Source organism: Octopus sinensis, linkage group LG1 (genome assembly GCF_006345805.1).
Source record: "Octopus sinensis linkage group LG1, ASM634580v1, whole genome shotgun sequence".
Lineage (NCBI taxonomy): Eukaryota > Metazoa > Mollusca > Cephalopoda > Octopoda > Octopodidae > Octopus > Octopus sinensis.
Genome location: NC_042997.1, coordinates 194765081 through 194791766, shown reverse-complemented (window position 1 = coordinate 194791766; position 26686 = coordinate 194765081). Strand labels below are relative to the sequence as shown.

At 39.6% G+C, this 26686-nt stretch overlaps 1 protein-coding gene and 1 long non-coding RNA gene across 3 annotated transcripts in view; one reads left to right on the top strand and one right to left on the bottom strand.

The window, feature by feature from the left end:
- The window catches only part of LOC115231791, a 100575-nt gene extending 82463 nt beyond the window's left edge, over positions 1–18112 (top strand). Inside the window, exons 14-22 of one of the 2 annotated variants that reach the window (XR_005001614.1) lie at positions 1511–1645; positions 4366–4473; positions 6665–6724; positions 8330–8423; positions 12416–12840; positions 14678–14758; positions 15570–15696; positions 17455–17711; positions 17752–18112. Coding sequence is in view for 1 of the 2 variants with exons in the window: in XM_029801755.2 (XP_029657615.2) it covers positions 1511–1645; positions 4366–4473; positions 6665–6724; positions 8330–8423; positions 12416–12840; positions 14678–14758; positions 15570–15696; positions 17455–17657 (1233 nt within the window). In the remaining variant the exon portion in view is untranslated. Of the gene's footprint in view, positions 1–1510; positions 1646–4365; positions 4474–6664; positions 6725–8329; positions 8424–12415; positions 12841–14677; positions 14759–15569; positions 15697–17454 lie in introns of both variants that reach the window. The other variant, XM_029801755.2, reaches the window with a different exon arrangement.
- On the bottom strand, positions 13122–26685 carry LOC118765757. The gene is made up of 3 exons (XR_005001631.1): positions 26489–26685; positions 14227–14231; positions 13122–13133 (listed from the first exon to the last, which is right to left on the bottom strand). It is a non-coding gene; the product is annotated as an uncharacterized LOC118765757 (long non-coding RNA).
- Between the last annotated feature and the right edge of the window lies 1 nt (position 26686).

Here is a 26686-nt window from a genome sequence, read left to right as displayed (position 1 = left end):
TTTACGTGCCAGGAACCAGACGGAGCTGACGAACGGATGGTGCTTTTATGTGCCACCGGCACGGGGGCCAGGCGAGGCTGGCAACGGACACGAACGGATGGTGCTTTTACGTGCCACCGGCATGGAGGCCAGTCAGGGCGGCGCTGGCAACGGCCACGAACGGATGGTGCTTTCTACGTGCTACCGGCTACATAGGCATCTAAAACAATTAACAAAACCGTGGTACGTGTTACCCAAGTCATACTTGCTCATGAATGACATCTGACTGTACTTTACTGTACTTTTACTTTATCAATCCAGAAGGCTGAAGGCTAAATTTGATCTGAATACAGTTTGAAGTCATTCTGTATTTATTGACAACAATTTGAACAGTAGTTCATATGGAACACTATTCACTATTTAATCAAATCCTTGATCTTGATATATTGTATAAGTTTGCTAAATAATAATTCTGCCAGCTCACTGCCTTCACCTGTTCGTTAATATTGGAATTTAAAGCTAATTTGGTTCCAAAAGTACCATACAATCATAAACTTTCTTTAGTCTGCATCCTACTTTATTAAATACGAAGTGTTATTCATTATAAGGATTGGGATGTGTGGAATAGGTTATTTATTGTTAACCTCTTAACATTCACATTTTTCAATTTCTATGCAAAAAACATATTTCTTTATTATTTATTTTGAATGTGGAGGCACAATGGCCCAGTGGTTAGGGCAGAGGACTCGCGGTCGGAGGATTGCGGTTTCGATTCCCAGACTGGGCATTGTGTGTGTTATTGAGCAAAAACACCTAAAAGCCCCACGAGGTTTCAACAGGGGGTGATGGCGACCCCTGTTGTAATCTTTTGCCCCAACTTTCTCTCACTCTTTTTTCCTGTTTCTTGAGTAACACTGCAATGGACTGGCGTCCCGTTCAGCTGGGGGGAACACATACGCCACAGAAACCAGGAAACTGGGCCCATGAGCCTGGCTAGGCTTGAAAAGGGCGCATAAATAAAAAACAAAACAATTTTAATAAAATTTATTTTGAATCATGTCTGTAAAGAAGAATAAGTACACAAATTATTTTGGATTAGTTTATGATTTATTATGAAATTACTGATCGTTAACGATAGGAAATGGAACATCATGGACAAAGTATTTCAGGGTAGAAATAATTGACAAGTACAGTGAGCATATATTTTCATTCAAATATATATTTATTAGACATCTCTGAATGAAAATATACGGGATAATATATTAACCCTTTTGTTACTAACACAGCTGAAACCGGCTCTGGATCTGTAATACAAATGTCTTATTTTCATAAGTTTTGAATTAAAATCTTCCACCAAAGCTTAGTCATAATTAATGTTCCTAACACTAGCTTAATGATAACTAAGTTATTTTACTAAATTCTTTTGTTATATTTGAAGTAATTGAAAAAAACACAGAGCATCTTAAAATAAATATAGTAATGAAAGGGTTAAGTGGTTAATAAACTTTCTAATTTATTGATTGACTTTCAGTTGGTGACATTGTCAGAATATCTTCTGAAACAGCTTCAATACAACGCACCATCTTGTAGTTCCACAGAAACAGACGATACATCAGAGACTGATTCTAACATCATACACAATATTGGTCTCATTTATAAATCTAAGGTAAGAATGTTGTCATTGATGTTGATGGTGGGAATGGTGTTGTTGGCGGCGAGCTGGCAGAGTCGTTAGCACGCCGGGCGAAATGCCTAGCAGTATTTCGTCTGCCGCTACATTCTGAGTTCAAATTCCGCCGAGGTCGACTTTGCTTTTCATCCTTTTGGGGTCGATTAAATAAGTACCAGTTACGCACTGGGGTAGATATAATCGACTTGATCCCTTTGTCTGTCCTTGTTTGTCCTCTCTGTGTTTAGCCCCTTGTGGGTAGTAAAAAAAATAGGTGTTGTTGGGGATGTTGTTGCTGCTGTTGTTGTTGTTAAGCAACAAGACTGGTAAGAGTGATGGTGTAGGGCTTAGGGGCAGGAGACCCCAGACCTTTGGGGAAAAAGAAACTTTGGTTGTCTTGTTGTAGTCGAGGGCTCTTCGTTGACGTCTGACACCACTGGGAGGTGGCCCTCGAAGTCGCTGGACATGGAGATCTCCAGGTCCAAATTCTTGGATGGCTGCTGCTGTTGCTGATGGTGGTGGTGGTGTTGCTGTTGTTCTTAATACTTTGATGTGGAGGCGCAATGGCCCAGTGGTTAGGGCAGCGGACTCGCGGTTGTAGGATCGCGGTTTCGATTCCCAGACCAGGCGTTGTGAGTGTTTATTGAGCGAAAACACCTAAAGCTCCACGAGGCTCCAGCAGGGATGGTGGTGATCCCTGCTGTACTCTTTCACCACAACTTTCTCTCACTCTTACTTCCTGTTTCTGTTGTACCTGTGTTTCAAAGGGCCGGCCTTGTCACTCTCTGTGTCACGCTGAATATCCCCGAGAACTACGTTAAGGGTACAAGTGTCTGTGGAGTGCTCAGCCACTCACACGTTAATTTCACGAGCAGGCTGTTCCGTTGACTTGGATCAACCGGAACCCTCATCATCCTAACTGACGGAGGTCTTCCACAATACTTTGATATTGTTGTTGTATTTTTATGTTGTAGCCATTGTTGATTCTATGTTGTTGTACAACCACATATAAGTTCTGAACAAACAGGCTTACTGTTAAAGATGTTCCAACTATGGCCATCCCATTTTTTCAGACACGTTTGCCCAAGGTTCCACTATGTGGCAACTTGGGCATCATCTACAATTGCCTCAAGCCAACAAAAGCCTTGTGAGTGGATTTGGTTGACAAAACCTGAAGAAAGCCTGTCGCGCACGTGTGTCTCTGTGTTGGTCCCCCACCGCTGCTTAACGACCAGTTGTTGCTTAAGGTCAGCCCTGTTTGAATAGCTCTGTGATCTGACCTTCCAACCAAGCCCATCTTGTTCTTTATTTAAAGAATGAAGGCTGTGACTTGAGGAAGGTTTTAATGCTATTCCTCTGAGATGAAGTGACTACATAGAAGTTCTCTCATAGGCTCATGTGAAACCAGTGAGTATTACTGGTACTTGACATCACTGATACCAAAGAGATATGGGAAAGAGAAACTCGTGGTTTAAACTCAGTTATACAAGGCACCTAACTAGATGCATTATTGCATCTTATCCATTACATCTATGCTAATACCTTATCTATTACATCCATACTAATACCAACACTGTGGCTCCCACCATGGCACAACTACTGTCTTGGTCTCTGTGTTAAGTATAAAATGCTTATAGCATTAGGGTAAGGGTACACATCGACAAACAAACAAACTTCAAATCAGGCACAATAAACAAGAGAATCTCTATGCAAACTTACTGGAAATAATAGTCCAGTCTCCCTCAATTCATGCTCTTCCAGCTATCATCAAAAGGAAGAAAGAGGTTTGATTGGAATAATGTACTCTTAGTTTGATTTACTAAGTCCCCATAACTTAGTAGTTTGACAAAAGTGACTGATAGGATAAGAACCAGGCTTTTAAAAATAAAGTACGTACTGGGGTCAATTCATCCAACTAAAAATTTTTCAAGGCGGTGCCCCAGCATGGCCACAGTCTAACGACTGAAACAAGTAAAAGATAAAAAAATAAAAGATATATTATCCAATGTGCCCCTTTCTTGATATAGTAGGGTGTCTGATATGAAGAGGGTTTTGTTGCTGTTTGTAGCTGATCAAGCAACCTCAAAAAAGCTTCAATAAATTTCACTCTACTTATTAATCCTTTCTACTATAGGCACAAGGCCTGAAATTTTGGGGAGGGGGATAGTCGATTACATCGACCCCCCAGTACTCAACTGGTACTTGATTTATCTACCCTGAAAGGATGAAAGGTAAAGTTGATCATAGTGGAATTTGAACTCAGAACATAACGGCAGACAAAATACTGCTAAGTATTTCACCCAGTGTGCTAGCGATTCTGCCAGCTTGTTGCCTTTCACTCTACTTATTAATGCTAACCACTTTACAGACAAACTGGGTGGGATCTCCACCCCAGCCCCCCATGCTAGCACCAGTGAGGTTGCCAAGTAACTCCAAAGACAAAGGGAAAGCTCCCTTGACTGAGTGCAGTCATAAAAGAGAGGAAAGTGTGGAGAGGTTAACATATGATAGAGGGATAGTCACTGCATTACAAGTTTATATGAGAAGTCCTCCTCAAGGTAAATAATGTAGTTTCTCTGTGTTTTAACATAATGTTCATGTTAAGTTGGAGAATACAATTTACCTCCTGGTAGTCATACTGCTTCTGTTGCTGTTAATTATTTTATAAAAAAGATATATTATTGTTATATGAAATGTTTTTGTTATTTAATTTCTAGCTTCAGATGATCTATCAAGCATACAAGGTTTATGCACAGGGCCTCGGTCAAGCCAACACTGTCCTGAAAGACCTTCAGAATAATGCAAACTTCAAAATGTTCCTCAAGGTAAGTTTAAATGTGCATAAGACATGCACGCACGTACGTATTTGTGCAACATGCATGCCTATACAGATACATGTAGGCGCAGGCATGGCTGTGGAGTTAAGAGGCTCACTTTGCTACTACATAGTTTCAGGTTCGATTCCACCATGTGGTTGGTACCTCAGGCATTTGTTTTCTGCTATAGCCCCACCACCCTGGATGACTAATGCCTTGTGAGTGAATTTTAAACAGTTCTCCCCCTCCTCCTCCTTTTCTGTCTTTGTCTTTGTCTTCTCTTCCTCCCATTTTCTTCACCTTCAAACTCTGGTTTTGTTGGAACTCCTACTGTCTTGCATGCAAAGTGAGCTTGTACCTGCAACCTTTGGTACCATACTGTCTGTTCTTTTCAAGTATTTAATATTTTCCTGATGATTCTGACTGCTGCTGCTGCTGTTGTTGTTGTTGTTATTATTCACCATCATCATCATCATCATCATCATCATCGTCATCATTCTATAGTCATATTTTTATCACGTGCTTTCACTGCACTACCGAGCATGGCTCTGTGTACCTTGGGTACATGCTGTGGTTTGTTGTGATGCTCTTATTGTTACTGTATTGAGAGTGTTTTATGTAGGATGTGTGCAGTGCCTAGTAGTGCTATTTTGTATATGTTATATATATTTGTTGGTCATAGTGTTTTTATGCTTTTGTCTGAATATTTTTTCATACCTAATGTGCCTACTATTATAGGAATCGTTTCTGTTTTTAGACTCCACATTCGAGTTACCTCTATTTCCAGGTTTTTGTATTTTGAAAGTTTATCCATTTCTTTTAGAGAAACGTTGCTGGCATCGGCCACGAGTCGTAAAAAGCACTATCTGACTCGTGGCCGTTGCCAGCGCCGTTTCGACTGGCTTCCGTGCCGGTGGCACGTAAAATACACCAATCCGACCGTGACCGTTGCCAGCCTCGCCTGGCACCTGTGCAGGTGGCATGTAAAAAGCACCCACTACACTCACGGAGTGGTTGGCGTTAGGAAGGGCATCCAGCTGTAGAAACATTGCCAGATAAGACTGGAGCCTGGTGCAGCCTTCTGGCTTCCCAGATCCCTGATCGAACCGTCCAACCCATGCTAGCATGGAGAACGGACGTTAAATGATGATGTTATCATCTGCTGGTATTTATACATAATTAGAAAGCATTTTTTTTTCTTGATGATCTCTCTGACAACTATATCCAGCCTATTGGCCTTAATTTCTCTATCTGTGTGTATTGGCATATCCCTGAGTATGGTTGCTTTCTAGTTTTCTGTGACCTTTTCTGGCATGTGTGTATACCATCTTTTTTCTGTTGATATTCCATAGTATTGGTATATTATTCTTATTATAAGCCTCGCCTGGCCCCCGTGCTAGTGGCACGTAAAAAGCACCATCCGATCGTGGCCGTTTGCCAGCCTCGTCTGGCACCTGTGCCGGTGGCACGTAAAAAGCACCCACTACACTCACGGAGTGGTTGGCGTTAGGAAGGGCATCCAGCCGTAGAAACATTGCCAGATCAGACTGGGCCTGGTACAGCCTTCTGGCTTCCCAGGCCCCAGTTGAACCGTCCAACCCATGCTAGCATGGAAAGCGGACGCTAAACGATGATGATTATTATTATTATTATTATTATTATCATTATCATTATTATTATTATTATTATTAACATTCCGTAGTCTTATTTTTATCATGCGCTTTCACTGCACTACTGAACACAGCTCTGTGTATCTTGAGTATGTGCTGTGATGCTCTTGTTGTTACTGTATTGAGAGTGTTTTATGTAGGATGTGTGCAGTGCCTAGTAGTGCTATTTTGTATATGTTATATATATTTGTTGGTCATAGTGTTTTTATGCTTTTGTCTGAATATTTTATCATACCTAATGTGCCTACTATTATAGGAATCGTTTCTGTTTTTAGACTCCACATTCGAGTTACCTCTATTTCCAGGTCTTTGTATTTTGAAAGTTTCTCCATTTCTTTTATTTTTACTACTACTACTACTACTACTACTACTACCACTACCACTACCACTACCACTACCACTACCACCACCACCACCACCACCACCACTACTACTACTACTATTACAACCACCATCATTATCCTTTAGTAGAAAGGATTGTTATTATTATTATTGTTGTTGTTATTATTTTAATTTTTTCTTTTTTCTAGGAGTGTGTCTCAGCTGTGAAGCAGACCAGTATCAGTGCATTTATCACCCGTCCTTCTCAGGTATGTTATTTCTTCTTATTGGATCCCTAGGGTATTCTTAATTTTTAAGTGAGGTACATATACAAGTGTTTGTGTGTGTCTGTGTGTATTTAACCCTTTCGTTACTATATTTCTGACCAAAATACACCCCTCATGTGTTTCAATTAAATTCTAAAATAATCATGAATTTAGGCTTGTTTCATTAAATAACTGTAACTTTTTTACTTATCAACATTTTAATGTGATATTTGGAACATAATTAAAGGAAGGGTTCTTAATCAATTCTGTTGCATAACTTTTGTCTCAAAGTGACTTTAATTACAGGTAAATCCAGGTAAATTGAGCAAAAGGTAAAAATATTAAAATTTTAAATTGAGCAAAAGGTAAAAAATTAAAATTTTGTTTAAACATCACTATAGAAAATGAATCATCAGCTAATATTCAAATGGGTATGCAACAAAATTATGATAAAGAAGAATTGTGCACATCACTAGATCATCAGTTGAATTTAATGCACAACAGGTGTACCATAAAGGTGGAATAAACTGAAATATTGGAATCCACCGTAAGTTTGACCGAACTAAAGAAATCGGTCAAAAAATAATATACGGCCCTGGTTATGGAATGGAAGTGATAAATTCCAGACCATATCGTTCCCTAGGCCATGCTGACTAACATTATTTTCCCTGTATAAAAACTAAATCCACGCAGTACCCAGTATTTGCTTCACAAATTTCCCAAACTTTGAACCCCGATTTTAGGTTTATTTACAATTTGCGTAAGTGTGTTTCCACATTGATCGCTTCAAACAATAACTTCCAGACCACATCGTACCCTAAGCCATGCTGACTAACATTAGTTTCCCTGTATAAAAACTAAATCCACGCAGTACCCAGTAATTTGCTTCACAAATTTCCCAAACTTTGAACCCCGATTTTGGGTTTGTTTACAATCTGCGTAAGTTTGTTTCCGAAGTGATCGCTTCAAACTAGCATACTGAAGAAAATAAAAGTCTAATGATTTCACTTCCTAAGAAAGGCTATAGATAAACTTTATCTCCTCAGAAAAATTGCTAATAAAAACATTTTAAAAGTTTTTTTACTTCATTCCGATGTAAAATCATCTTCGCTGTCGCCTTCGCCGCTTTGTTTCTTCGGAAGGCGCTGCTTTCATTTTCGGATAAAAAAATATTATTTTGTACACCACGTGCTTTAGTACCTATTTCATTCTTTTTCTCGATATCTCCCTATTTTCCGTTGACAAAGCTTTAAATTCGGAATCAATGCTTGATAACATGAAACTCCTATCCATTTTCAAAGTTGAAGAAATATCGATGCCGTAAAACATGTGGAAAAAAATCTCCCAAAATTCCCTGAGTTGAGATATCACTTCAAGCAATGTCGGATACTATAACTCAACTATTTATAATGTGAAATCACATGCTTTAACGAATGTACCAACGAGATTTGGGTTCAAATTTACATTTAAATAACAATGGGTTCTAACGGCCGGGTATGGCTGGGTTGGTACTTTGAACCAAAAAATTTTTCGGCCGGCTACAGCCGGGTTAGTAACGAAAGGGTTAAAAACCTATTCACCACGGGACTTTCTACTTTCATATTGCAGCATGTCAAAGAGATGTACCAAACTCTTAGGGAGATATTTTGCAACACCCCACAAGAGGATTCCGACTACTTGAACCTGAAACTAGTTGTCGAGGGTAAGTTCAATCATGGGCCCTGTTTTTACCATTTTGTTGATGGTTAAATATGTCAGAAATAGCCATCGAGTTCAATTCTTCCACTACTCTTGTTTCTTACTTTTAGCAATACAAATTAAAGAGGGTAGCTTTTAATGGCCATAAGACCTCCTGGAAATAGCTGCCAAATTTCTCTCAAATCACACCCTACTGTCCTTCATTCATTGATTGACTTAGGGAAATATTCATCATACTGGAACTTTGGCAGCTTCTCTATCTATTTCCACATCTTATTTCTTTACTGCCCACAAGGGGCTACACACAGAGGGGACAAACAAGGACAGACAAACAGAGTAAGTCGATTATATCGACCCCAGTGTGTAACTGGTACTTAATTTAAGGCGTCAAGCTGGCAGAAACGTTAGCACGCTGGGCGAAGTGCTTAGCGGTATTTCGTCTGCCGCTACGTTCAGAGTTCAAACTCCACCAAGGTCGACATAGCCTTTCATCCTTTCGGGGTCGATTAACTAAGTACCAGTTACGCACTGGGGTCGATATAATCGACTTAATCTGTTTGTCTGTCCTTGTTTGTCCTCTCTGTGTTTAGCCCCTTGTGGGTAGTAAAGAAATAGGTATTTCGTCTGCCGTTACGTTCCGAGTTCAAATTCCACTGTGGTTGACTTTGCCTTTCATCCTTTCGGGTCGATAAATTAAGTACCAGTTATGCACTGGGGTCGATATAATCGAGTTAATCTGTTTGTCTGTCCTTGTTTGTCCTCTCTGTGTTTAGCCCCTTGTGGGTAGTAAAGAAATAGGTACTTAATTTATCGACCCCGAAAGGATGAAAGGCAAAGTCGACCTTGGCGGAATTTGAACTCAGAACATCTACTTCCACATCTGCCATCAGAAAATTCCTGATTTATACTAAATCTGTGTTTGTCTTTTTAAGATTCATTCAGTACAGTTTTAATTCCTTCACATTCTCATCTGCTGCAGTCTGCCACCATAAATATTATTGTCTATTGTTTCAGTCATTAGAAGGTGGCCATGCTGGAGCAGCACAAATTGACTCCGGTACTTATTGTGTTAAGTCTGGTACTTAATCTATCAGTCTGTTTTGTCGAACTGCTAAGTTACAAGGATGTAAACACACCAGCACTGGTTATCAAGCGGTGAGCAGGAGACAAACACAGATACAAAGACACACATATGTGAAGGGTTTCTTTCAGTTTCCGCATACCAAATGCACTCACAAGGGTTTGGTCAGCCTGAAGCTATAGCAGTAGATACTTGCCCAAGGTGCTATGCAGTGGGACTGAACCTGGATCCATGTGATTGGGAAGCAAGCTTCTTACCACACAGCCTGGTATAATGATTTTCAGTCACAGTTTCCCTCTATCAGTAGCAACAGATTTTGTCTTAGCATACCACTGAAGAAGCCCAGTGAGGCAGACATGTGCATCTAGCATTCTTACCACCACTACTGGACAGTTTTTGTCTGCTACTGATGTAGCTTTGTATTTTTAAACACAGCACATCCATAAGAGATATTATCTATATATGCAGGAGTGGCTGTGTGGTAAGTAGCTTGCTTACCAACCACATGGTTCCGGGTTCAGTCCCACTGCGTGACACCTTGGGCAAATGTCTTCCTCTATAGCCTCCAGGCCGACCAAAGCCTTGTGAGTGGATTTGGTAGACGGAAACTGAAAGAAGCCCATCATATATATGTATGTGTGTATATGTTTGTCTGTGTTTGTTCTCCCAACATCGCTTGACAACCAATGCTGGTGTGTTTACATCCCCGTAACTTAGCGGTTCGGTAAAAGAGACTGACAGAATAAGTACTAGGCTAACAAAGAATAAGTCATGGGGTCGATTTGCTCGACTAAAGGTGGTGCTCCAGCATGGCCACAGTCAAATGACTGAAACAAGTAAAAGAGTAAAGAGAGAGTATCTCCAGATGAGTATCATCATCATCAATGTTTAATGACTGCTTTCCATGCTGGCATGGGTTGGACAGTTAGACTGGGGACTGGCAAGCCAGGAGGCTGCACCAGGCTCCAATCTGATCTGGCAAGGTTTCTACGGCTGGATGCCCTTCCTAGCACCAACTTCTCTGAGAGTGTAGTGGGTGCTTTTACGTGTCACCAGCACAGCCACGACTACAAATACTGCTGTTAATTTGCCTTTTGCGATGTATCAACATTAAGTAAGATACACAGATGGCTATTTTAAACCAATATTGCTACTCTTTACTCTTTTACTCTTTTACTTGTTTCAGTCATTTGACTGCGGCCATGCTGGAGCACCGCCTTTAGTCGAGCAAATCGACCCCGGGACTTATTCTTTGTAAGCCCAGTACTTATTCTATTGGTCTCTTTTTGCCGAACCGCTAAGTGACGGGGACGTAAACACACCAGCATCGGTTGTCAAGCAATGCTAGGGGAATAAACACAAACACACATACGCATACATATATATATATATATATATATATATACATATATACAACAGGCTTCTTTCAGTTTCCGTCTAACAAATCCACTCACAAGGCATTGGTCGGCCTGGGACTATAGCAGAAGACACTTGCCCAAGATGCCACGCAGTGGGACTGAACCCGGAACCATGTGGTTGGTTAGCAAGCTACTTACCACACAGCCACTCCTACGGTTGCATATAATGAATGTCATTCGTTTAATTATCAGCAAACCTAATTTTGTCCCCATATGACATTCGTTAGCAATAAAAGCCCTTACTAAATAACGAAGCATGTCAATATTTCCCCTTCTTACATTTTTTCATCTTTTCTGCATGAATAGATCAACAATCTAACACATATTAGAAATACAGACATGGCCTAGTGGTTAGAGTGTTAGGCCCTCAATCATGAGATTATGAGTTCAATTCCTAGAACAAGCAGCATGTTATGTTTTTGAGCCAGAAATTTAATTTCACCTTAGATCAATCCATTCGGTGGAAGTTAGTACCAGCCAAGTGCTGGTGCTGTCCTCTCTTCCTTCCAGTTGTAACATCCTGGCTATTCTGCTGAGTCCAAGCTGGAAGGGACAAGAGGGTGCCTGTGTCTTCTCATGGCTACAGAAGCACCTAAAGCAATTAGTATGGTACTTGTTACCAAGTAATACTTTCTTGCAAAAGATGTCTGCTTTTTTAAAAAAATTTTTTAGGCAGGTCTATGTGGTAAGAAGCTTGCTTCTCAAGCCACTTAGTTCCAGGTTCAGTTCCATTGTGTGGCACCTTGGGCAAATAGCTTCTGTTATAAGCCTTGGGTCGATCAATGCCTTGTGAGTGGATTTGTTAGACAAAAGCTGAAAGAAGCCTATTTGTGTGTTTGTGTGTGTCTGTTTGCCCCCCATCACTGCTTGACAATCAGTGTTGGTGTGTTTACATCCCTGTAACTTTGCAGTCCAATAAAAGAGATTGATAGAATAAGGCTTAAAAAGAAAATTTGACTGAAAATCATTCAAGGTTGTGCCCCTGCATGGCTACAGTCTAATGACTGAAACAAGTAAAAATATCTCTCTATATATAAAGCTGAAGTTGTCTGTGTATGGCAGGTTTGGTAGCCTTCAACTAACACTATCTCCTCCGAGACCCTGCAGCGCAAGTTGACTAAAATTGAGAGTATGATAGAAGAAGGCTTGCTCTTCCTTCCGTAGAAGAAAAAAATTCAAAATCGGACCATGTTAACACCAAAAATTATTTACATCAAAAAGGTGCTTTTTTCTGAAAATCCCTATTTTTTACGATTTTTTGACTGCTGTGTCGCCATTTTTCGGTGTATTTCAACCAGAAAAATGTTCACTTAAAGAGAATAACAAGCTACATAATGCAAAAGTTTTACTTTTCAAAAATTCCTATTCTAAAGGGTCGAAACAAACCCAAGCAACGCCGGGCGATACTGCTAGTCAAAGATAAAATCTTGTTTGACTGAAAATTACTGTTATATGTTTTATTCTGAAGTTCATCTTCTTGATTTATTTCCGTCTTAGGTCTCCAACTCTGTGCGACTTACATCACCAATTACACCTGTATCAGGGCTCAGAAGCTGGCATCATCATCATCATCGTCATCACATTCATCATCAATGTCTAACAGTTCCCTAAGTTCTTACACCAATTCGAGTCACTCGGGAGTTTCCTCTGCAGTCTTCGATGGCAATCCTTCCGAGAGACTCAAATCTTCAGTGTGTGCAGTGAGCGTTTCAAGAGACTTCCATTACGAAGGGAAATTGCAGGTTTCAAATACCGTCTGTGTGAAGAAAGAGCAGGCATCAATATCGTACATACGGAATCTCAAACCATCCAAGTCAAATCTTGGACAAACTTCGTCAAACTGTTCCGAAGATTCTGGTCATTCTGTAGATTCGCAACTGTCAAGTATTCAGAAAAAATTGTATTTCCCAAGCACTGTTCCAGTAAGTTAGTTTCCGAATTTTTATTTTCGTTTTTAAAAACTCTCAACATTTGGAGCAAGAGAGGGTTAAAGGTTAAAAGTTAGCTTCTGTGGCTGAATTTGTTATTTGGTTTTAATTCCATATTTTTATTTTTATCACTATAATAACTTTAAGACAGACATCATCATCATCATCGTTTAGCGTCCGCTTTCCGCGCTAGCATGGGTTGCACGGTTCGACCGGGGTCTGGGAAGCCAGGGGCTGCACCAGGCTCCAGTCTGATCTTGCAGTGTTTCTACAGCTGGATGCCCTTCCTAACGCCAACCACTCCGCGAGTGTAGTGGGTGCTTTTTACGTGCCACTTGCACAGGTGCCAGGGGGGTCTGGCATCGGCCACGATCGGTTGGTGCTTTTAACGTGCCACTGGCACGGAAGCCAGCCAAGGTGGCGCTGGCATCGGCCACGTTCGGATGGTGCTGAAGATCCTAATATAATTTTTCATTAACTCTTTAAAAACAGGCGACATTAAAGCTATGTAAGAAATTAATACTTCGAGTTGGGCCTCACAGAGGTAGAGTGACTGAGTTTTGGGCCTCATAGAGGCAATGACTGAGACCTTTGGCGTTATATTGTGCTTGAGAAGAAGCCCCATCAAACCGAGCAAAGTTGTGGCAGATACCTGTGTCACGCAGATTTGGCACGTAAAAACACCCTGGTATCACCCATTACACTCTCAGAGTGGTTGGCGTTAGGAAGGGCATCCAGGTGTAAAAAAACCATGCCAAATCAGACTGGAGTCTGATGCAGGCTTCCAGTGTGCCAGCCCAGTCAAACTGTCCAACTCTTGCCAGCATGGACAATGGATGTTAAATGATGATGGTGTGTGTGTGTGCGTGCACATTATCAGCAGCATCATTTAACATTCCCGTATTCCATGCTGGCATGGGTTAGACAGTTGGCAGGATCCAAACAACCTGTGAGCTGCATTGGTCTCCAGTATCTCTTTTGGCAAGGTTTCTAAGGCTGGATGCCCTTTCTTATGCTGACCACTGTACAGAGTGTCTTTTTTTTTTTTGTGACACAAACATTATTTCATCTGTGACAAACTCCTTTATTGGTGGGACAATTTATCTAAGACCACAACATCTAAAGTGTCTTCATTTTTTTTTTTTTGAAAGATAGTACAGTGTAGTATTTCAGCATTAATTACATAAATAGACATATGATGGATTTTTTTATTTAATCTTGTTGAGTACGTTGCATTTCACTCTACAAAACTGTTTACTGAATGTGGTGGTGTGAAACATCATCATCATCATCATCATTTAACGTCTGCTTTCCATGCTAGCATGGGTTGGACGGTTCAACCGGGGTCTGGGAAGCCAGTAGGCTGCACCAGGGTCCAACCTGATCTGGCAAGGTTTCTACAGCTGGATGCCCTTCCTAACACCAACCACTCCGAGAGTGTAGTGGGTGCTATTTATGTGTCACTGGCACAGGTGCCAGGGGAGGCTGGCAACGGCCACATACATATATATTTATCTACAAAAAAATAATCAGTCTTTTAGTAGTTCCACTTCCAATTAGTTGTAGCCATGCTGGAACATAATGACATAATTAATCCTTTAGCATGTAAACTAGCCATATTTGGTTCAAAATTTTATATCATCACTGGTCAGATTCAGCCTCTCACACCTACCCTACAATATCATTCTAAAAGCAAACAGTTACATCTCAATCATAAAAGCCATGCGAGAATGCATGCTTAATTCAAGACAATGAATAAATAAGCATTACACTTGAAAGAGTAAACTAAATGCTAAAGGGTTAATATATGGTATTTATTCTTTCTTTGTAGTATTTCCAGTTGTGTCAGGAAGAAAGACATCTCATTTATTCCGGTGAGATTTTCAGGTGGGATGGAGATGTTTGGAACAAGGTGAGTTTGAACATGTAATCCTTTTTTGTCTTACCTGTTGTTGGATTGTGTCCTTGTTGGGGCCACTGCCTTCAAGGGTTTAGCTGCACAAATTAACCCCAGTACATTTTTTTTTAAAGTCTGGTACATAAGTTACAGGGACGTAAATGAACCAACACTGGTTATTAAATGATGAGTAAGTGACATGCAAATGGAGAGAGAGAGAGAGAGAGAGAGAGAGAGTGGGCTTTCATACAGTTCCTGTCTCTTTTACTTGTTTCAGTCATGTGACTGTGGCCATGCTGGAGCACTGCCTTTAGTTGAGCAAATCGACCCCAGGACTTATTCTTTGTAAGCCTAGTACTTATTCTATCAGTCCCTAGCCTAGTACTTATTCTATCGGTCTTTTTGCCGAACTGCTAAGTTACAGGGACATAAACACACCAGCATTGGTTGTCAAGCGATGTTGGGGGGTGGTGGTGACAAACATACACACACACATGTGTGTGTGTGTGTATATATATATATATATATATATATATATATATATATATATACACACACACACATATACATATACATACTACAGGCTTCTTTCAGTTTCTGTCTACCAAATCCACTCACAAGACTTTGGTCGGCCCGAGGCTACAGTAGAAGACACTTGCCCAAGGTGCCACGCAGTTAGACTGAACCCGGAACAATGTGGTTCGTAAGTAAGCTATTTAACACACAGCCATTCCTGCACCTATCTGTTCATTCATAACTGGATGTTTTTGTTTATATGTTTTGTTTTTCTATGGTTTGTTTATAATGATTTTTTTATGTCTTGCAGTTACAGTTGATGTTATTTTCTGATCTCCTCTTACAAACTGAGAAATCTGCTGATGGTAGACTGACAGTTGTGGAGAGTCCACTCATGTTGTATTCTTTGCAAGGAATTGAATCTCAGAGAAAGCATGGTGAGTGAACCAGATTTTAAATAAAGATCTTTATTATTATTATTGAGTGAGAGAGCAGTGCATGCCATCAAAGTGACACTGGGGTAAAATATACGAAGCCCAGCATACCCATCATGACTACCCGTCTGATAAGGGTGCACCAGGCACATGCATCCATATGTGCGCAACATGATTTCATATCAAGATAAACAGCACATGACCTTGCTATTGGGGCCCGGTTAGATTTTTCTTCTGGACAAGTAACCCATCCCGCTCAAAAGGTCCCTGAATAAGGATTGTTTAAGGGTGTTGAATGAAACACCCATGTTTCCAAAGGTGAATTATTCAAACCTCCAAGAATCCCTCTCAACACATGGCTATGATGCTCCCCAACTACTTCTGCTCGTGACCAGAGATGCACATATCGTCAACCACTAAGGGACATGCTCAACTGGTTAAGGTCAAACTACTGACAAGCAAATCGGTGGTATTGAGCAGAATATTTGCTGTAGCCCATCTTTTATACCAAGACAAAACGATGTACATGATAACACTTCCAATCAGTTAAGATCAGCAGTCATGAGAGCCACTGCCTAGTACTGCATCAGGGCTATTTATTATTATTATTATTATTATTATTATTAGTAGTAGTAGTGGTGGTGGTGGCGGTGGCGGCGGCGGTTGTAGTAGTAGTGATAGTAGCAGCAACTGCTGCTTCCACTGGCACAGGTGTAATTTACATGACACTGGCAATGGCTAAGTCTATGATTTCATTTGGCTCAAAAAGTCTTTTCAAGCATAGCATATCACACCAAAGGTCTCGGTCACTTGTCCTCACCTTCATGAGACCCAACGTTCGAGGATCAAGCTACTAGCAACTGTTTAGTTATTATTCTATGTTTTTCTAAGACAGCAACCTGGGAGAATTGTTAGCATGCCTGACAAAATGTTAAGCAGCATTTTGTCTGCCTGTCTTAACGTTGATCACTGGATTTGATATCATCATCATCATCATTTAATTTCTGCTTTCCATGCTAGCACGGGTTGGACAATTTGACTGAGGGCTGGGAAGCCAGTAGGCTCCAATCTGATTTGGCAAGGTTTCTACAGCTGGATGCCCTTCGTAATGCCAACCACTCTGAGAGTGTAGTCAGTGCTTTTTACATTCCACTAGCATGAGGGCCAGTTAGGCGATACTGGCATCAACCATGCTCAAATGATGCTTTTTCTGTACCACCAGCACAGGAGCCAGTCAGGCAGCACTGGTATCGATCACGTTCAAATGGTGCTTATCTTTAAAATTGCTGGACTTGTGCCAAAATTTGAAATCAATATTTAGGAATGGTCATTTTGCCAGTTTAGCCAATAAAAACACACGCACTATATATTTGGTGTTACTTTGCTTCAGCGTTATTTATTTTTGTGGCACTTTCGGTAGGTGTCTTCCACTATAGCCCCGAGCCGACTGGAGCTTTGTGATTGAATTTGGTAGGTGGAAGTTACTGCCATGTGTGTATGTGTGCGTATAGCTGCTCAGTGCCTCTCCGAAAGAGAGAGAGGGATTAATCTTAATCTTATTTCGGCCAGAGTTCTTTATTGGTTAAACTGGCAAAATGACCATTCCTAAATACAACAATATCTGTTTCAACACACGATTTCACATCAAAAATCTTGCAAAACAAATATAGAAATCAATATTATTGTACGTTTTCTGTTTCCTGTTTTGAATTTACATTTTTCATATCAATTCCTTCAACTTTTCTTTCTCTTTCCCTTCAGCTACAGACTTCCTTCTTCATGTAATGTGTTCTTCGGATAAATCTTTGGCTTCCTTAAAGAAATTGATGTTCCGAGCACCTAATATTGAACAGAAGTACACCTGGAAGACTTTGATTGAACAACGCATTCTCACTTACCGAAGTGGGAGTCTTGAATCATTCATTACGTCAGATATTTCTGGCGCTTCTGGAGTGATTGTATGAAAATAACCGTGGCAACTGATATTCGTCATTGTCACTGTCATCATCGTCATCAACATAATCATCATCATCAACCATCATCAATCATCCATCATCAATCATCGTCATCATTCTACATCCAATTTCCCATGCTTGCACGAAGCAGACAGAACTTGTTGATGCACATTTTCTACAGCTGGATGCTCTTCCTGTCAACAACTCACCTATTTCCAACCAAAGTAATATTTTCCCTGGAGCAGACTTTTTTTTTTTTACAGAAGACTGGATTTGAACAACCTCACTTGCATGTTGATGATAATGCTCCTTTACGACCATCACATGAAGTCAAGACAAAGGTACATGCTCACACACATATATACATACATACACAATGGCTTCTTTCAGTTTCCTGTTTCTTTATTGCCCACAAGGGGCTAAACATAGAGGGGACAAACAAGGACAGAGGGATTAAATCGATTACATCGACCCCAGTGCATAACTGGTACTTAATTTATCGACCCTGAAAGGATGAAAGGCAAAGTCGACCTCGGCGGAATTTGAACTCAGAACATAACGGCAGACGAAATACCTATTTCTTTATTACCCACAAGGGGCTAAACACAGAGAGGACAAACAAGGACAGACATAGGTATTAAGTCGATTACATCGACCCCAGTTCATAACTGGTACTTAATTTATCGACCCCGAAAGGATGAAAGGCAAAGTCGACCTCGGTGGAATTTGAACTCACAACGTAACGCAGACGAAATACCGATAAGCATTTCGCTCAGCGCGCTAATGTTTCTGCCAGCTTGCCGCCCTATCTTTCAGTTTCCATGTACCAAATCCACTCACAAGACTTTATTTGACCTGGGGCTATAGTAGAAGACACTTGCTCAAGGAGCTATGCAGTGGGATTGAACCAAAGACCAAATGGTCAGGAAGCAAGCTTCTTAACCACACATCAACACCTGCACCTACCTGTGTGAGATATTGGCTTCAAATTTTGGCACAAGGCCAGCAAGTTCGAGTGAAGGGATAAGTTTATTACATCAACCCCATTGCTCAACTGGTACTTAATTTATAAACCCCAAAAGATGAAAGGCAAAGTTGACCTCAGCAGCATTTGAACTCAATATGCTAAAGACAGATGAAATATTGTTAAGCGTTTTGCCCTGTGTGCTAACGGTTCTTCCAACTTACGATCTTGCTCCATGCGAGATATTAACAGATAATCAACCTTTTGCAGCTCAAGAATTGAAGAAACCAAAATTAAACCTTAGCCTTTTCTTTGCCATGTTTCTGTTGAAATACACTGACTTTGTTTCAAGTAATTTTGAAAATAATAAAGAATTTAATAAAATACATTATCATTATTAAGCTGGTGTTTGGAGCATAAATTAGCATGAAATTTTGACTGAAGCTTTTAATTTAAATCACTGTAAAATAGGAAGTTTGTACAATAGAACCAAAGATAGCCTCAAACAGGTTGGTATCAAAAGGGTTATAAAAATTTTAATGTGTTTATGGCACTTTTAATAATAATCATCATCATTGAGATAATGGAATTTACTATGCTACGCCAGACTTCACGGTCCATCATAACATTACGGAGGTCCTGTTGCTTGATGCCTGTATCCCTGGAGATTACATCAGGGTAGGAGAGTGTGCGTCCTCTGGTATCATGAGCAGATGGCTTCCAGAGGAGAAGAGTAGAAATTACCTCGTTTTCAGCTCCACAACAATGTCCAGCAAACTGGGCTCTTCTACCTTTCACAAGAGATGATACAGGTGGTAGTTTCCCATTTATTTGTACTTTGGTTGGATGACGCCTCCACGAGAGATTTTGAGATCTCATAAGGAAGCGAGTGTAAGTTCCATCCAACCGCCTCTCAAGCTTCTTTGATAACGTCCAGGTTTCTGAGCCATATAGTAGAATTGGTTTAATAACAAACCTTAAGCCTCACCTAGTTTCACAGTTTAACAATTAAAGAGGCCTGCCAAATCAGGCTTCTTACAACTACCTTACAATGTCAATCTAAGAACAAACAATCACATTATACTAAGCTTGTAGTTATAAGAGGTTTTTACTGTTCACTTAGTTGCCAGTATTTGAACCATGTCACTGATTTAGGGATATCAAAATCACTCTTTTCTTTGTCTGTCAACTCTTGGGAACTCTGCAATGAAAGCTCATTGGAGCTGCAATTCCACTTCTGATTGTGTCATAAAGAGAGAGAGACAGGCTTCTAATTTGCATGTTATATTTTTGGTATTGTATGTTATATTCTGTGTATTAAATATACATCTGATATGAGAAGGTGACTGATTTGTCTAAGAAAAGATATTGCATGACAGATCATAAACTAAGATGGCCTGTATGCACTCTAAACAACTAATGAACCAAAACTGTGTTGTAGGTTCACATCCCACTTTAGATGGATCTATTGGGTAGATACAAAATTCAATTATTGCCACAGTTCACCAAGCTGGAAAATTGGTACCAAGCCATGTCTGCGAGGAAACTCTGCATAATGGTCTCATGTCTTATCCAAGGGAAGGTTTATCTCTCATCTGTCTATAGTGGCTCAATAAATCCCTGTGGTGTTGTGAAATAATTTGTCTGATATTTAACAGGATTTGACAATCAAAATTTTTCTTCTTCAGAATATAAACATTTTGTTCTTCTGTTTGTTGTTTGAAATTCTAATGGAAAATTAATTTTAAAAATGCTTGTGTTGTTGTTTTTGTTCTTTCATCACAAACTTGATTTTCTTACTGTCCACCTTGTTTGATTAAATTAAAGAGTTTTTCTTCAAAAACTTCAAACTTTCTTTATATCACCTAATTCATTCAATTAATAAATAATAATAAATGCATCCTTTTTAAAGCCTAGCCAGGCTCATGGGCCCGGTTTCACGGTTTCTATGGTGTATGTCTTCCCCAGCTGGATGGGACGCCAGTCCATCACAGGATTACTAATTTTTGCCAGCTGAGTGGACTGGAGCAATATGAAATGAAGTGTTTTGCTCAAGAACACAACGCGTCGCCCGGTCCAGGAATCGAAACTACAATTTTACGATCATGGTGCTGACACCATAACCACTATGCTACGTGCCTCCACAATTCATTCAATTACTCCAAACTAATGAAATACTCATCAATTTTATAGTGTTCCTGCTGTTAATATTGACAACTGTAGCTGACCATGAGGTCCATGTGAAGAGAGGAGAACCTGATGTTTCAGATAGGTTCCCTGAGCCATTGGGGGAGACATTCAAGACCCTTTCTTTATTCACAATTAAGTCCTCAAGGTATCAGCCTGTGAGTTTTTATTGCTAAGAGAGGAGAAATTGATACATGTTTTATATGGTATTTATCCCAGAACATGCATATCAAATGAGACAATCAAGGCCCTCTAATTCCAGTTGTTGTCCCTTATCAATCTTACTGGTGTAGTTGACTTAATAAATCAGTCCAGTTGACATCGCTCAGAACATACAGATCCTCCACTTTGATGAAGCTAAGGACACATAAAAGAGATGGAGATATTGATATTTCGGCAAGGTTTTTATGGAATCCTGTATCTTGGACATCCCTTCTGCCATTGTACCTCACGTTAGTAGATGTAATATCTAAGATGCAGGACATTGTAGAAACCTCTCCAATCTGATAAGGAGTATGCACATGAGATATATTGTTGTTGTTAATATTCCTTTGGGATTGTTTGCAAGAAACAGAAATTCATACATACAATATACTTCACTTTACTTAAGCCCTTCCATTATGAAGTGTAGGCCATCAATGACTTTTTTGCAATGTTCTTCGCTGTTGGCTATCTTTCTGTTTCTCTCTAGTTGGATCTTTGCTTTTTTTTTCAACTCTACTCTTTTACTTGTTTCAGTCATTTGACTGCGGCTATGCTGGAGCACCGCCTTTAGTCAAGGAAATTGACCCCAGGACTTATTCTTTGTAAGCCTAGTCCTTACTCTATCGGTCTCTTTTGCTGAACTGCTATGTTACGGGGACGTAAACACACTAGCATTGGTTGTCAAGCGATGTTGTGTGTGTGTGAGGGGGACAAAAACAGACATACAAACACACACACACATAAATATATATATATATATATATATATATGCCAGCTCTGTCTGGCACCTGTGCAGGTGGCACGTAAAAAACACCCACTACACTCGCGAAGTGGTTGGCGTTAGGAAGGGCATCCAGCCGTAGAAACACTGCCAGATCTGACTAGGCCTGACGAAGCCTTCCAGCTTCACAGACCCCAGTTGACCCGTCCAACCCATGCTAGCATGGAAAGCGGACGCTAAATGATGATGATGATGATATATATATATATATATATATGGCGGGCTTCTTTCAGTTTCCGTCTACCAAATCCACTCACAAGGCTTTGGTCAGCCCGAGGCTATAGTAGAAGACACTTGCCCAAGGTGCCATGCAGTAGGACTGAACCCGGAACCATGTGGCTGGTAAGCAAACTACTTACCACACAGCTACTCCTGCACCTGAGAAGTCCTTCCTCTCCCAGGTCCTGTTGTTTTTTAATTATTGTTGTTGCTTTGCCATTTTCTTGGCAGGATTGTTGATCCTATGCAAACCCATTTATACCTCTGGGAAGAGGTGGTCCATTTTAGTCTAGTCCAAGGGTTCCCAACTTTATTTTGCTTGTGGACCCCATATATGCACATGTAAATTTTTGAAACAAAATATTTGTTTGTAGGTTAGTAAAAACTAACAATGAAACAATTTCATTATATTCATAACATAAATTCCAAACACAAATCTTGAAAATTTCAATAAATACAGGTACCTATCCTAGTAAGCAAAATTTATATATGGAGCCACAAATTATAATCTTTTACTCGTGGACCCCAATTGGGAACCCCTAGTCTAGCTCAAGGGTTCTCAACCATTTTTTACCTATGGACCCCTTGATTATATTTTTATAATTAATTATTATTACGTATTGAAAAAAAAATGTAAAAAAATAGTTTGTGTATTGTAAAAGCATAACCAGTTTGCTGTACATAAATTTTTGCAACAATCTTGTGTGGGTTCTCAAGGGTCATGAACCCCAGATGAGAACCATTGGTCTCGCCTCTATACTTTGATCTATCTAGCATGAAAGGTCCTATCAGAAACCAATGCTCTGTTGACATAGTTGTTAGGGTCATGGAGGCACACAAGCCTCCACATCACAACAGGAACTGGACCTTGTGATGGATACATCCAATATAACTAAGAGAAAGTACCTCAGAATAAGTGCTGTGGATACTAAATACAAATATGGTATTGTTTCTAGTAAAATTGTAAAACTTTGATGAACTGATGCTATCTAAGCAACTTACTGTTAAAAAAACTCTCCATTGTTTTTATTTTGGGATGTGCAAGCCTCCTCTGGCCCCTGTGCCAGTGGCACGTAAAAAGCACCCACTACACTCACAGAGCGGTTGGCATTAAGAAGGGCATCCAGCTGTAGAAGCACTGCCAGATCAGACGAGCCAGGCACAACCTCCTGGCTTCCCAGACCCTGGTCAAACCATCCAACCCATGCTAGCATGGAAAACAGACGTTAAATGAAGATGATGGGGTTGCATATGTTCAGTCCACTGCAGGACAAAGGCCTCGGCATGTTCTCTCTACCAAGAATGGTTCAATGTAAAGACCATGAATTTCAGCTTGAGATCATACTGGTTTGATGAGCCTACTCTGCCATACTGGTAGAGGGATGCAATTTTTATACTCTTACTCAGGGTTAATTAAGTTGATAACATCAACCGTAGTGCTCCGTAATAAGGGTGTTACAAACTTAAAAAGGCAATCAAGGGAGATAATTCCAATAAGTTCAGTTGATGGAGGTTTTTCAAAAATATAGTTCAGTTTGAAGTAGATCTGGTCTTTAGGGCCAACTGGTGTAAGCAACAAGCATGTTTCACTCTTGTTTTGACCTCCTCAGAGCATATTCTAGTCAGTTGGCAAAACTAAGAGTGATAAGTATATATACATCACATCACGAATCTTGAAAAAACAAATACAAAACCTCTACAACACGCTTGAAAACAAACTCGTGTTTGTTTACATATGACATAATTCCTATGACGTTTAGCATTTCTGGATGACTTTATAACTTCAAAAATTGCAGAAGAATTTGTCGGTTGGCAGTTTAGCTTAAAGGTAGAGCACTCTGACCGGATATTCGAGGGGTGTGAGTTCAATCCTCATGGCTGGTTGCCGACAAATTTTTCTGCTCTAAAAGGATTTTATCCCGTATATGCTGTTCTATCAGTATTTAAGCGTTGAAAAATATCTCTTTCTACTTGTTCTACAATACATTTCAATGGCTTCGAAAACAAACTTATGTTTGTATACGTATGACGTAAATACAAAACTATATATAGGCAATGACTAGTGACCGGGACCTCTGGAAATATGCTGTGATTGAAAAGACTCAGCAAGCTCAAGTGAGACCATAACCTTGTGGCCTATGCCAGGGGTGTAACCAGCTCAGTTATGCGTACCTTTGCTTCATTTGGACACTAAACTCTACTTGTGAAGACCTGTTGAGGCAAGTGAAGTCGAAGTCAAATTTGATGACTAGCATCTGTGCTAGTGGAGCACTAAGAGTACCATACGAGCATGATCGTTGCCAGAGCAACAAGTTGGCCTCCATGCCGGTGGCACGTAAAAAGCAACATTTGAGCATGATCGTCACCTGCGTCACCTTACTGACATTTGTGCTAGTGGCACATGAAAAAACATTTGAGTGAGGTCATTGCCAGTGCCGCTGGACTGGCTTCTGTGCAGGTGGCACATAAAAAGCACCATTTGAGCATGGCTGCTGCCAGTACTGCCCGACTGGCCCTTGTGCCGGTGGCATGTAAAAGCACCCACTACACTCTCGGAGTGGTTGGCATTAGGAAGAGCATCCAGCTGTAGAAACTCTGCCAAATCAAGACTGGAGCCTGGTGCAGCCCTCTGGTTCGCTAGATCTCAGCCAAATCGTCCAACCGATGCCAGCATGGAAACCGGACGTTAAATGATGATGATTATTATATATATATATACACACACACACATAATTTACATATATACACGCCACCTTGGGCAAGAGTTTTTTAGTATATCCCTGGGCTGACCAATGTCTTGGGAATGAATTTGATAAATAGCAACTTTGGAAGCCCATTGTTTGTGTATGTGTTTTGCTTTCCACAACTGCTTGAGAACCAATGTTGGTTTGTTTATGTCCTTCTAACTTAACAGTTTAGCAAAGGAGATGGTGTATAAGTACCATATTTAAAAAATAAAGTACAGGAGTTGATTTGACTAAACCGTTCAAGATGGTGTTCCATCGTAGCTGTAGTCCAATGACTGAAACAAGTGAAAGAATGTGTATGTGTGTAGACATATACATACATATATATATATATATAAATTAGAAAAAAACACCTTTTATCAATTCAAAATGAACAATTAAATTACACCATCTAGAAAATTACATATAATAGAAATATTAAAATTAAAATAGCAATAATATACCGATGATTAAGTAAATTGCAAAAAAATAATAAAAACGTATATAATTGGTACAATATTTTTTTAATTATTGTTTTGCAATTTACTTAATCATCGGTATATTATTGTTATTTTAATTTTAATATTTCTATTATATGTAATTTTCTAGATGGTGTAATTTAATTGTTCATTTTGAATTGATAAAAGGTGGGTTTTTTTCTAATTTTTATATATATATATATTATATTGTGTGAAATTTGATTTAGTATTTCTAAATTGAATTTTTCCCTGTAAGTTAAGATTAATATTCCCTTAAATAATAATTATATATATATATATTGCCTCAGGGAACTAAACTCATGTTTTCTGTAAACCAATTAACTGTATTACTTAATCATTAACATATAAACAAGATTATCAACAGAACATAACAGAGCAATGATTAATTACATCTGTTTTTCTATAATACTAAACTTCATTAATATAATTGGTAATTAGTATAATCCTTATTAAACAAACATGTTATAAGTGAAGGTGCATGGTTTAGGTATTTGGCTCGTTATCATTAAAGGTTGTGAGTTTGACTCACAGTGGCGTGTTGTGTCTTTGAGCGAGACACTTTCATGTTTATTTAGCTGGCAAAAATGAGTTGTACTTGTATTTCAAAGGGGCCAGCATTGTCACATTTTGTGTCACACTGAATCTCCCTAAGAACTACATTAAGGGTACGCATGTCTGTGGAGTGCTCAGCCACTTGCACATCAATTTCACAAGTAGGCTGGTTTGTTGATTGGTTCAACTGGAACCTTCAATCCTTCCTCTCACCATCAATCACATCCTCCCTATGTAATTTATACATTACACCTGAATCTGTCTCACTATAACCTTTTTATCATCATCTCCTCCCCTCTTAAAAGTTTTTTGTCTTGCAAGTACTTGGTGACCCTGTCAGTGTAGGTGCCACTTAAAAGCATCCAGTCCACACTGTAAAGTGGTTGGCATTTGGAAGGGCATCCAGCTGTAAAAACCTTGCCAAGACTAACCTCACCTGTGCTTGCATCATGTAACAAGCACTAAGTCCATTCTGCTGAGTGGTTGATGTTAGGAAAGGCATCCTGCCAAAACATTGTGCAACAAAACGGTTTATATTTGGTTGATTAAAAATGTAATGGCAAGTATTTATTGACCTTTTCCTTTCCTTTAAAAATCAGCATGAACTTTCCGGACAACCCAATATATAGGTTGTCCATAAATTAAAGACATCACTAAATATATCCCCAGTGGTTGTTATATTATTTTGATAGCATAATAGGTTAGACAGGATGATGTCTATATTACAATATTACAATAACCAACAATATGCTGTGCATGTATAGTAATATTACGATCATGAAATTAGCATTAGTTTATCTCACTCTTTCTCGTGGAATCCTAGGGTTCCGGGGAGCCCTGGTTGAGAAACGCTGCATTAATTGTTAATTCCGATCTGTTTTTTATCATATGCTATAAAAAAGACA